The 12842-nt window shown below is 40.7% G+C and overlaps 3 protein-coding genes across 4 annotated transcripts; 1 reads left to right on the top strand and 2 right to left on the bottom strand.

Annotated features, from left to right (window-relative positions):
- Nucleotides 1–3452, bottom strand: LOC113036786 (non-histone chromosomal protein HMG-14A-like). Its single transcript, XM_026193275.1, has 6 exons — nucleotides 3244–3452; nucleotides 2194–2223; nucleotides 1127–1156; nucleotides 992–1030; nucleotides 782–898; nucleotides 1–688 (listed from the first exon to the last, which is right to left on the bottom strand). The coding sequence occupies exons 1-6, from the start codon at nucleotides 3256–3258 to the stop codon at nucleotides 626–628; spliced, it is 294 nt and encodes a 97-aa protein (XP_026049060.1). The 5' UTR covers nucleotides 3259–3452; the 3' UTR covers nucleotides 1–625.
- Nucleotides 3453–3637: 185 nt separating this feature from the next.
- On the top strand, nucleotides 3638–7391 carry get1 (guided entry of tail-anchored proteins factor 1). 2 transcript variants are annotated; one of them, XM_026193274.1, is made up of 6 exons: nucleotides 3638–3710; nucleotides 3890–4071; nucleotides 4539–4704; nucleotides 5985–6052; nucleotides 6225–6339; nucleotides 7057–7391. In XM_026193274.1, exons 2-6 carry the CDS (start codon nucleotides 3982–3984, stop codon nucleotides 7128–7130), a joined length of 513 nt encoding a protein of 170 aa, XP_026049059.1. In that variant the 5' UTR covers nucleotides 3638–3710; nucleotides 3890–3981; the 3' UTR covers nucleotides 7131–7391. The 2 variants fall into 2 exon arrangements, with proteins under 2 accessions (XP_026049059.1, XP_026049058.1); XM_026193273.1 differs by having other exon boundaries at nucleotides 3645–4071.
- Nucleotides 7392–7637: 246 nt separating this feature from the next.
- Nucleotides 7638–10634, bottom strand: LOC113036782 (lebercilin-like protein). Its single transcript, XM_026193262.1, has 9 exons — nucleotides 10436–10634; nucleotides 10102–10337; nucleotides 9749–10005; nucleotides 9321–9563; nucleotides 9077–9214; nucleotides 8745–8814; nucleotides 8535–8662; nucleotides 8313–8424; nucleotides 7638–8137 (listed from the first exon to the last, which is right to left on the bottom strand). The coding sequence occupies exons 2-9, from the start codon at nucleotides 10298–10300 to the stop codon at nucleotides 7665–7667; spliced, it is 1620 nt and encodes a 539-aa protein (XP_026049047.1). The 5' UTR covers nucleotides 10301–10337; nucleotides 10436–10634; the 3' UTR covers nucleotides 7638–7664.
- Between the last annotated feature and the right edge of the window lie 2208 nt (nucleotides 10635–12842).

Genomic DNA, 12842 nt, shown 5'->3' on the forward strand with positions numbered 1-12842 from the left:
TGCATGGTTAAATCAGTCCTCACTTTAATTGGTATTTTATACCATTTATAACAAAAGGAAACTTGTTTTGTTTAAAGGAGGAAACTACATTAGTAGAGAAATCCCCAAACCAAACAGATTTCACAATAGGAAAAAAGTCAGAAGTACAACTCTAATGCATTTAGTTTAAAGCAAAGCAGAAAACATGGATCAATCGTATTGGTCTCAAATACACAATAACATAAAAATTAACCCAACGACTTCCTGTGATGATAATGAACATGAGCAAGGCATTACTTAACATAGAACACAACTGTCAAACGATTACCCATCCAGCACAGAATTTTGATGCATTTTCCAAAACCGGTTACAAAGTTCCAAAATGGTACCTCTGAAATGTCTCGGGTAAACAGGCTTTAAAAAAGACAAAGAAATTAAACACAAGACAAAAAGATCACAAGGACACAATAAACTTTCCCTTCACAGAAGCCGTGATACTGAATGGAAACCATACTATTCTTAAAAAAAGCAATCATATCCCTAAAAACACTGCTGTCTTAAGAAAATAGTAGATAAAAATATTCTCTGCATTTTACAACAAAGGAGGTACAGGGAGCATTGACGAGTTAGTTCAGTGGCAACACGACTACTCTGCTGCTTTCTCCTCCTCTTCAGCCTTGGCGTCCTTTTCGTCTGCGGCTGCGGCCTGCTGGAGAACGGAGAAAACACACTTTTATTTTGTTCTGTTTTGCGACAGTGTAAATGTCACGTGGCGCTCACAAAAGAGGGAAACTTAGAATACCTCATCAGCTTTGGCCTCTCCATTTTCTGCTGGCACCTCTTCCTTTTCTGCCTGAGGTTCTTCTTTTTTCTCCTCTGTCTTGGTTGCCTCTTTCACCTTTTTGGTCTTGGGGGGTGCCTGTGGTGTCATTAACAAACCAAGCATCATGAACCTGCTGTGCATTTTATGTGGTTATAGCGGACGTGTGCAATGGTAAGATTTGGCTTTTACCTTTGTCTTTTCTGGCTGGGGTTTTGGTTGCGTCTCTTTCTGTAACACACAATGATGTTCCAAAATTACAAACACAGCAATGAGAAAATCCACAGATTAATCTGTCAAGGCCGTTGCTGAGCTTTGTAGACTTACCTCTGATAACCTCTGAGACTTTCTCCTTGGCTGAAGAAAAAACAAAGAAAAACAAAACAAAACACAGAAGGCCACATTAATTCAGTTAAGCACTCCGGAAGAGAAGCCCCCCCACGCATTTATGATGGAAAAAAAAAACAAAACATGTTACTCAATGAGAGGTGCTACAATGACACAATGAGCCCACAAAGGGAAGTAGGAACTTCCAGCATGTGTTTCAGACATGCCATTTTATTTACATACCACCAAATCACAACAGGACACCTAAGGATTCTTTATACTGTAATGTAAAGATGTTGCAATAATAGAGAAAACCCCAACAATCAGACAATCCCCAATTTCCAAGCACTTGATGACAGTGGGAATGAAAAACTCCCTTTTAACAGGAAGAAACCTCGACAGAAAGGCTAAAGGAGGGGTGGGGCCATCTGCCGTGACTGGTTCGAGGTTACAGGACAGGGGACAAAGACACACTGTGGATATAATTGCACTCTGTATGCTCTTCATTATTTGTCCTTTAAGGGAGCAAAGATGAAACTTTGCATTATGGGAGTTTGTTTTGATTCATGCTGCAAATTTAGCATTAGCAATATCTATATTGCTATTATTTAGGTTTGTAATCAGTAAGGAAGCTGGATAAATATTAATTGCCAACTTAAGGAGAAGGGGTGGAATTAAACAAGTGTGCACTTCTTCCTGCTCCTATTCAATATGTATACTGAATCAGCATAGGTGGAGCATTATCAGAGTGTAATTTGCTTTATTCTGTATAGTATTTTTTTGTCCTTCCTTTTTTCCCTAAATGAAATAAATTGAACGAATAGTTTACTGTTTTAGGGTATTAGAAACACTAAACTCTTTACCTGTGCACTCATTTAAGACAAACCAGGTAAACAAGAACAATTTGGGCTGCACAAACTCAATGTAACTTGCACTTTAAAACCCATCCAATTTACGATCGGTCTCAAAACTCCGATTAAGACTGGGATGCACTGAGCTGGCTATGAAGCATCAATCTTATTCTGGGTATCAGCATTAGTTTTGAATTTATTAGTGGAAATACTAACCTCTGCACTTGCATCTGCATCAGTGGTAGCCTGAAAAAGACAAGAGAGTGAGGGGGGAAGAAACATAATGAGCCAAAACCAACAACCATTCATGAGTGAGCTAAAGTGGGTGTGTAACGCAAAGAGGTGGGGATGGTGGGGGGGATGGGCACTTCTCCTTCCCTTCAAGTCACAAAGAAATTATGCAATCTGTACGTGGGGAGGATCACGTTTTTGAGCTGACTCAAAGGATCTGGCGGGTGCCAGTTTATTTCCCACAGAGCAACAGCAGCTCCGTGGACACAACAAATAAGGAGTGGATTCGCCCCGCCTGCTGTCACTGTTTATATCACCAGCGTGACTAAACTGAAAAAATAAGACCATCCTCCATTACTAACAGAGCTCCGCTTGACATCAAAACGGCCAGATGTGTCGCTGTGCTGTCGAGGATCCATCAACTGCCATTAACGAGCCTAACCAGAGAGAGGGGGAGAAGGGACTGCACACCTCAGGAGTGACGCGCACCAGCCTTCCAGTGCGCGCACACTCGCCTGAGGTCAAAATCTCCGCCAAATTTGGCCACAAATGCGGCTAAAAAACGCGACACGTGACCGAAGCTGGTACCTGAAACGGCACGCGTGCAACCCAGAGCACAAGTAAATAAATAAATTAATAAGGAGGCAATTACGAAAGAAATTTCCTCGAAATGCCAACCTGTGCGCCTCGACGGTGGTTACACCCCTTTGTTTCAGCGCACAGTTGGTGATTATTAAAACTCAGCCGGGCACACATTTTACAAAACAGAAGCTTTAAACTGGACTGGGGGAAGAGAGCGAAAAAAGCAGTGCTAAGTAAAAAGGCGCCACTTCCCTGTATCAGCCGAGTGAGACAAGACAGACCTGAGCGCAGGAAAAGGTGGACTCCACGGCACGCACATGGACACGCCGTAGCGTGTTGCATTGCTCCTGCATACGTGTATTAACACCACAAAACAACTGCTACAGTTTCTTAAAACGCTATTTCTGCATCATGCCGACCCAAACGTAAAGCACACATTTTCTTTCCACTTACTTTCTTCCTTCCCATTGTTGCTTAGGTTGCACGGCAGGAATTTAAAAAAAAAAAGGGAACACTGCCTTTCTTTTAACAGTTACACAAACAAAAGGAGGACTTGTTGTTGTTTTGTCAGCCCAGCTACCTCTGCCTACACCTCCACCAGCTGCAGTCTGTAACTTAACATAAACGTCCGAGCAGTACCAGAACTAGCTCAAACCGGATTGGATCCCCCTCTCGGTATATTTTATCCCTTATCCTACCAACCTACCAGGAAGACAGAGCCCCCGCCCACTGCTTCCTGTGATTGGCTTTGAGGATGAGGCAGCATATTTTTGAAACACAACATCTTCACCTGTGTGGGCAGGACAGTGTGCCAATCAGTCAATCCAGGCCTTATCTAACTTTATAACCGCTTATAACCTGCTCGCAGGGTGTATTAGTTGTGTGTGTACGTGTAGGGTTTGAATAATGCATGGCAAATGGTGAGTTTGAGATATAGTTTACATAAACAAAGAAGAATATAAAAATAAATAAATAGATCCTGCATTTCCCCCATTTTCCTATCCAGTCATTTATTATAGAGGACGCCATATATATGCACGTTACATTATTTTAGTGTTTAAAGAGAGTCGTAATTACTAACAGCATGTCCCGTCTTTAGTGGGATAATTATTAAAGTCAGTGCACCGAGCAGTCCAGTCGCTCAACAGCTGCAACAAGGAGGAGGCTGAGTGGAGGAGAAAGGAAACAAACATGGCGGCCGGTTATGCATGGCTCCTGGTGCTTGGCTCGGTTTTTCTCTGCAATCTTATGAAAATCCTTCTGCCGACCATATCTTCCTTCGTGAGTAGGAGTTATTGTTTGCATATATGGTTGTTGTTAAAGTTGTTTGAATGCCGGTATATTATTATCTGTGTCCTCGTCGGACACACGGTGGATTGTTGTTGACTAGCTTAGCCGTCTGTCAAGCTAACTTATAGCTGCTGTACCTCCTCAGTTATAGCAGAGCTACAACCAGAGGGTGGGGTTTCACCGAGAATCCAGTAGTTGCTGCATTTAACTGGGATTCCTTTTCCTCCTTTATCGCCAAATGTCCTGCTTTAATGTTAAGAAACTGTTTACAGCTTAGCTTTACGGCTAAAGATTGTTTGTAGCTCGAAAGGTTGCCTCATGGAAATCCTCATGGAAAGTGTTAAACTGACATTCGTAGGTGCTGATTAGACTGCCTAATAGGGACTACTACTGTAATTATAAAAAATTTCAATCAGGCCCAGGCTGCTCAGTGATAGTATTTTTCCCCCTTCTTCAAGCTCTCAAAGATGGTGCAGAAAGATGCTGAGCAGGAGAGTGAGATGAGGGCTGAAATCCAAGAGATGAAGAAGGAGCAGTCCTCCATTAGCATGATGGATGAGTTTGCTAGATATGCCAGACTGGAGCGCAAAATCAACAAGACAACAGACAAGCTGAAAACACATGGTGAGATTTAAAAGTGCCTACTGACATTCAGAGGATAGATGGTGTGACAGGAGCCTCAAAATGAAGTTTACTGCAACAGAGTGATGAGCTCTAAAAAGTTAAAACTAATTGCTTTTTCTTTATGGAACACAGCAGAAAATATGTAGTAGGTACTCTGAAAGGGCATATATTATGTCTTCCACAGATGTGAATGTCTATTAATGTAGATTTACATGTTATAAATTATCAGTCAGAAGACATATTTGGGGGATTTTCGAGGTAAGTAACTGTTTTTGGCCCCATAGCCTCAGGATTAGCATCCACTTCTGTCACACCAACCCTCTGCATGTGTTCCTTCACTGAATCCATCAGTCTTCTCTGTGGTCTTCCACTTTTCATCCTGCCTGGCAACTCCATATTAAACATCATTTCATCCAGCATATCCACTCAGCTTCCTCTGCACATGTCTAAAACCTTGTCTAAACCATGTTAGCTTGCCTCTAACCATATCTCCAGACTGCAGACCTGTCAATCTTGGTCACTCCCATCTTCAGTTCTGCCACCACCAGCTTGAGCTCCCGTCTTTTTGTCAGCACCACCCTCTCCAAACAATACATCATAGCAGATCTTACTCCCATCTTATGAACCTTCCCTTTCACTCTTGTTGCTATCCTTCTGTCACATATCACCCCTGACACTTGTCTCCATCCACTCCAACCTGCCTGCCCTCTTCTCTTCACCTCTCTTGTTCATTCTCTCTTGTTTTGGTTGGTTGACCCCAGACAATCTGGTAAAGAAACACTGTCTATTCTGTGTGATAACTTACTTAGCAATACAAAGGCTGCTAAAGACTGTTTCTTTGCTGACCTATTCCAAAACCTGCACATTGTCAATTTTAAATTATTGTACAATCAGCATTACACCCAGGCTCTTCTCTATTTTGATTTTATTCTGACCGCACTGTCTTGTGATTCTCAAAGTGTTGACTCTAGTCTTCACCTGATTCTTGAATAAAAAGTAATAGTGCTGTCTGTTTACATTTAAGCAAAGATTTACTTTGTGTAATGTTGGTATTAACAAAGACCATATAAAGAATGGACTAATACTTTCCCTGTTACCCTGTGACTGGTTAAAAAAAGGAATTTATCCTGGTTTCAGTTCCCTGGACATGGGATGGTCAAATAATAAAGTGAAACAAAATGACAGTTCCGTCTGATTTAAAGGAACTGGCAGTATCACTACAAAATAAAGAAAAATTAATATGTTGAGACTAACAGTTGCATATTTCTTGTCTATTGTAGTCAAATCAAGAACCGCTCAACAAGCCAAAATGAAGTGGGTTGTGAGCATTGTTTTTTACATACTGCAGGTAGGTGGAGCTTTCGAGTAGAAGCATGAATGTATTTTAATTTAGTTGTGAGTCTATAGCACTGGCCAAAACCTCCAGATAATCGTTTTTTGGTAGCTGAATCAGCTTATTTGCTGTTATTGACAGTATATGTCTGTTTTTGTGTTTTTGTTGTTTTGTTTTTTCTTGTCAGGCTGCGCTGATGATTTCATTGATATGGAAGTATTACTCTGATCCAGTGACTGTGGTACCAAGTAGATGGATTGCTCCCGTGGAGCGCCTCGTGGCTTTCCCAACAGGAGTGGCAGGTTTGTGTTAGATAGCATAGCCTGTAGTATACACTGAATGCACACAAGCTGCACGTCCTTGATGTGACTCTCCTGTTCTACCACATTCCAAAGCTGCACTATTGAGCTGAGATTTGGTGACCGTGGAGGCCATTTGAGTACAGCGAACTCACTGTCATGTTTAAAAAAAGTTTGAGATGATTTGTGACATGGCATTTTATTCTGTTGGAAACAGCCATTAAAAGATGGGTATAGTGTGCTTGATCCCTGAAATACTCAGACCAACACATCTGACACTAACCATGCCGCATTCAGAGACACTTAAATCAGCTTTCATTCCAATTCTGGTTCCCATTTTGAACTTTAGCATGTCATGTTTCACGTAGCTTCATGCCTAAATTCATGGAGTTGTTGCCATGTGATTAGCTGAATAGATAATTGTGTTGAGGAGCAGTTGAATAGGTATACCTAATCAAGTGGATGGTAAATCCATAACAGCTTCATTATTAATAAAACAAACAAACAAAATTACACATAGCTTATAGTTTAATAGAAATCATGATGATTTTATTATCCACTGATAATAAAACCTAATTCATTTCACTTCAGTGCAGGTATTCTGCAATATGTAGATTTTATACAATATGATGCATGTAGTGTATCAATATGTGCTGTTCTTTTCCGCCTGGAGTCAAGCTCCATCAATGAGCTGTTTGTTTTGTTGTTTTTCTTTTTCAGGTGGAGTAGGAATCACATGCTGGTTGGTGGTTTGCAACAAAGTAGTTACTCTGGCTCTGAATGCTGTCAGCTAGAGTGTTTCCTAATCCTGTGTTCAACAGTTTCCTTTGATGACGAACGCTGCAGTTTTTGTTTTGTCGTTTTCAGTCAGCTGTTCCTAGCAAAGAACGTTAAAATAATGCAGTGCATTTTGGTGATCTCGAATTGCAGCAGAAGTTTACTATAAAAAGTGTTATCATTGTTATCATTGTTTTATAATTATGTGGTTATTTGATTGTGTGTATATTGCTTTGAAACAGTGGTATGGAAATGTGGAAATTAATTTTTATTAAAAAGAAGGAAAAAAAAAAAAGATGTGTTTTGTTATTTTACCTTTACCTGGGAATGAGCCAACCAAAGCAAATTGGGCAGTAAAACATTACTGTAATGAAATAACGACTGAAATAAAGAGTCTGGAGTAGAAAAACATTAGTTTACAGGCTGTTAATACGTTTCAGAAAGTCATACTGTGTGTGTTATGATGCAGAAAGGAGTTTCTCTATGGTAGCTGCATAATAATCATATGATGAGCTAGCCTGCACTTTCCTTTCAATTGCACTTTATTCAGTCTAAGAGCTGTGTGCTCCACCTCCATCAGTTTTCTCATCTGGTAGATGAAGCTCAGGAATTCTACTGAGGATCTCCACCTCAGAGCTTTCCTGTGGGCTCAAGTCCTCAGTGCTGTATGCTGGTCTTCCACAGTGCAGGTTCTCTGTGGTCTGTTTGAAGGTGTAGCTGCTTCTGATTCTGGGGATTCTGCTTTCTTTTCTCTTCGGTGCTGCTCGATTCAGACACCTCTCTAAAGTAAAGGCCATTGTGCTTTCGTGCTGTGTTTGTCGCGTCTCTTCCTGCACCTGAGGGGCTTCTCCGTTATTTTCATTTTCTGGGCTCTCATCTGAACAGATGTCTGAAAACTGATGTTTTACTATGGATTCAGGTCCATTGAGCGCCCGTGTGGGTTCTGGTTCCTCCTTTTCTTTGATACAATCTTCTTCATTTAGAGGCTCTGGACTGTTGTCTGAACTCCTGATGTCACTGCAATCTGAAAGCAAATATTTCAATTTGAAAAATACTGAATAACCTGACAAAATGCCAAAACAACTTATGCCTCTGTTACTACGATTTCAACCGTTCTTTTTTCCCCCCTTTTACAGTGTTTGGTTTCTTGATTGTATATTGTTAGAGAATTGTCACTTTGTTAGGATTGAGTAACTTACTTGCAGATATCTTTGCATCGTCTTGGTGATTCTCTTTTAAAGACAAATGAGCAGGACCCTTTCTCTCTAGACGTTTTATAACTGAAAACTTCTGCGCTGGACCGTAACGACCCTGAAACAAGAGAAAGATTTTAAATTGGTTTGCTGATAAAATAATTTAAAAATGATAAAAGACAGGTATGTGAGAAGGTTGTTCTGTTTTTGAGTAACTGAACCATATACCCAGTTCACAGAGCTCTCCTGCTGCTCCAGTCTCTGAACATGCTCTGAATATTCATTCTCCAAAAGACTTGCAGGGCCAATGGGGAGCAGGCCTAATCCATCTGTTTGAACCATCTTGTTTTCCCTGCCTAAAAATCAAAACCACTCAGACAGCCAATCAAGCATGAGCAAGCTGCGATAAGGCAGATTGTTTTTTTTTTGTTTTTTTACCTCTATTGCTTGACCCGTTCTGGAATCGGTGGGAGTAAATGTTACGTTTTCCCATTTCCCGCTCTCTGTACTGTATGAGTAAAAAACATACCGCACACCGATCATCAGTCAGCGCCTTTAAATTGTTTACATATTTTTTTATATATATATTTATTTATTGAAAAATGACAAGTGAGTTTAACTAGTAACACCCAAGCATAAGACCTTGTGTTTCTACAGTTGATCATTGGCTATTTTTCTAATCAAGACTTTTTCACTTTTTCTTCTCCCAGACTTATATGGCGACAGGGGGAGGTGCCTCAGAATGACCACACACATCTCTTTCAGCTTACCGCTAGTTCTCTGGTGAGCTGATATACTTGCTGTTGCAGGTGGATGGATATTTTTCTCGCCTCTTTCATCTTTCTTTGCTCTGTGACTATTTGCCGCTTGAATGAAGCTTGGCACAACTCAAAATTCTTCTCCATGTCCTAGAATAGAGTGAAGAGACAATAAAGAAGCAAATGTTTAATGTAAAACATATTTTTTTAGGATGCTATATCGTCCACCATCATTCTACTCTCTGCTCCTTCGTACCAGTATCTTCTTGTCCTTCTCCTCCAGCTCAGCAGAGGCTTTGGCCAGCCTCAGGGTGAGCTCCTCCCGCTCCAGCAGGTTGTGATCCTGGCTGAGCAGCTGCAGGTGCTGGAGAGCTTCCCTTGTGTGCAACATTTTGTCTTCTGTGCTCCTCAGCTGCCTTGCTAGGTTGTCACGGCAGGTGCGGGTCTCACGGAGCAGATGCTGAAGAGCTCTGGCCTCGTTTTTGTGCTTGGTTTCAATCTGTGAACAGATATGGTCAATATTATGACAATAACAGAAACACTGATGTTATTTGTGAGAGGGACGTATACAGGCACTATAAAGAGAAAGATGAGGAAAAATAGCAGTATTTTGTACACATACAGTTAATTGATAACATGAATCTGAAAAGCAAGAGAGACTAGTGGCAGAAACCACAAACCCACCTGTGCAATACTGTTCTCTGAGTCTTGGAAGTGCTGCAGTGCCACCATGTGGCGATGTTGCACGTTCTTCAGGAGTTTGTTCTCCGCCCTGGACTCACACAGCTGCTGCTGCAGACTCCACACCTTGTTCTCAAGCTCCCTGATGCGCTTCAGGCTTGGCTTTGGAGTCTCCAGGGACCTGATTGGAGGCAAGCTAACCATATAGCAGTTTGTAGTAGGGTTTGTCTTTTGCATGCTGCCCCCATGAGCTTTATTACCTGAAGAGGAAGGACACCCCCAAACACTTTACTCATGGTAGAGGGAATTGTATATAAAATATTTAGATATTGAGATGTTTGAGATATGAAAACTACCAAATACAAGTCTTCTAGACCGCTTTGATCCTTGCCACTGAAATGATGGGATGGCATCTGCTTTGTCTTCACACACAGAGGTGTATTGTGGATCATCAGAGCTACTGTATGATCCGGAGGGACTGGACCATATAGAGGTGTCAGAGCTGCTGGTCATACCTTCATCCTGCTTCTCGTGGGCAACAGCCTTCTGCATCATCAGGCCCTGCTACCTCCCACTCACGAATCCTCTTTACCTGAGAGAAAAAGCACAGTTCAAAGCCAGACTGGCATGAATAAGAATTTACACGAGGTAAAATAAATAATGCACCAGCCATAACGGTAATAAACCAACCTAAGTTGCTTCTATGCGTGGCTATCTTCTCAAACTCTCTCTGTTTCAGGCTGTAATGTTTAGCAGGGTAAACTATAGTTTGTTTATATACGAACTCGTTCACTATTCGTTGCTGGGGCTTTTTATTTATTTATTATTTTTTGTAGATGTACGTCCACGGTTGCCATGGTACCCAGCCGGTAAAGAAACAAAATAAAAAGAAAACAATAAAGTGACGGTAACTAGAAAAAAAAACTGAGCAAAAAACAAAATAAACAAAAAAGACCATTGTAGTCCTGCATGTAGAGGAGATTCTTTTAAAATAAATGTTCAATGTCCTTAATTTCTTATGAAAGGGAATGTAGACCACTCACGAAGAAGAAAAAAAAAACTGTTCAAGGACTCTAACAGGGTTATTGAGTATGAGACTTTGTTATTTGCCTACTCGAGCTGGCTCCATTCTTACAATGAAACTAAAGTTTAGAAAATGAAAACTTCATGTGGAAAAACTGAACAGAATGTAATTTAGAAAGGATTTCACACTGAAAGGTACAGGTTGGCGGATCGAGCCAAATATCGATGACATCAATACCGACGCTGGTAGTGGTTCACTAGCATGATAGGATCGATACTTTCTTTCTATCCTCTGAGTTCAGTATTGCACTGAACCATAGCTGGACTGGCCATCGGGCATACCGGGCATTTGCCCGGTGGGCCGCTGGCGATTTTTTGTTTTTATGGGCCGATCGATTTTTTTTTTTTTTTTGGAAGGGTATAAATAATGAAAGGTGTTGGATTGGCCAGTTGGTCATGATCGACTCTGGGCTGGACCGATTACAGCCGAGGAGGTCGGATGCACCCTCCCCCTTGTTTAGCAATCTTATAGACGAACTAAAGAAAATGGAGAACAAAAAAAGGAAAGAAGGTGCAGAAAAAATTAGGACCAAAAAGAAACAAGCCCTTCAGGCAGACGCTGCCAAATGTGTAAAAAATAACTGAATTGTTTGGCGGTAGCTATGGCATAGCTTCCACAGATTTAGCAACATCAGCAAGTGGTGGAGGCCAGCAGGTGGATAAGGGAAAGGGGAGGCAAGAGGAGGAGAGACCGAGGCGGCCGCCGGTCATAGTGGCAGAGGAACTGAACTTCAGGCAAGAAGTTATGACCTGCTGTCTGTGTCAGATATAAACCAAGTTTAGTTGTAGTTTGTTTTCGTTGTGCTGACTTTTTACAGGCGCTTAGAATAACTGGTACTGCGTACTAGCTAGCATGATGGAGTTTATATACTGCTGGGCGGGTGCTATGAAGTTACTGATAGTAAATTTTATTTTATGCTTTAGGTTAGTTTCTCAAACTCCTCAAAATCTTAACAAATTGTGCCAATCCTTACATGTTGCACCAGGCTGATTTATCATCTAAAGTGGAGAAGTCTGTGACAGGAGACAGGAGAGCAGCAGAGAGAGATGGAGAGATGACTTCATGTCATCCATGAGGGATGCATTTGACATATGTTTCACATATTATAGCCCAACAAGTTACTCATAGCAATTTAAATACCAGCAATCAGTTTTTGGCAGACTTTTTGGCACAACACCGGCTATTGCAGTTAATAATACAACAGCTTCTTGCCATTTTTTGTGTTTCTTTTTATCGCTGTGTAACTGAGCTCAGAACTGTCTTAAATTACTGCAGTTTTTTATGAAAAACTATACCTCAAACATTATAAAAAAATGTCTGACTGACTGTCAAGTCTATTTTATTTATAGCCTATAGCCCATCTGCAAAAACCCCATGAAACACGGAATTGTTGGTTTATTGTGTTTACTAATATTTGTGTAAAATAACAATGATAGTGATCACAGTGTCATTAAAATGTGTTTAAGAATTTGCAATCTGATGATGATTATTCTCATAAATCAGCATATACTGATCTTGGTATCGACAATACTAGCCCTTTATTTACTTGGTATTGGATCGATACCAAAATTTGCAGTACCGCCTGTAATCTTTCAAACATCTCAAACATCTCTTACGAATCAGTTTTTGGTTATATTGGTTATATAGCCTTTAATGCAGGCAAAATTCTCACTGACATTAAAAATGTCTTTGTCAAGAGAGATCTGATAGAGGGAAGCAAAAATCGCAACAGATATAACATCACAGCTCCAATAAGATATTTTAATAATTTTTAGGATTAACATGTAGGTAAAGTAACACAGAGTCATAAAGATTAGTTGCAAAAACACAATTTCTTTATTTTATGTATGATCCCTTTGTAAAAACCTTTTCACCACAATATCTTTACCAATATAAGCAAAGGTGTCACGCAAAGAAAACATACAGAAACATCGGAATACAGTTTTTGGCAGCCGATCACTTTTTGGCACAACACCGGGTTTGAAAACCTGTCAGCCTATAGTGCTGGTCAGT

This window comes from Astatotilapia calliptera, chromosome 14, assembly GCF_900246225.1.
Source record: "Astatotilapia calliptera chromosome 14, fAstCal1.2, whole genome shotgun sequence".
Taxonomy (NCBI): domain Eukaryota; kingdom Metazoa; phylum Chordata; class Actinopteri; order Cichliformes; family Cichlidae; genus Astatotilapia; species Astatotilapia calliptera.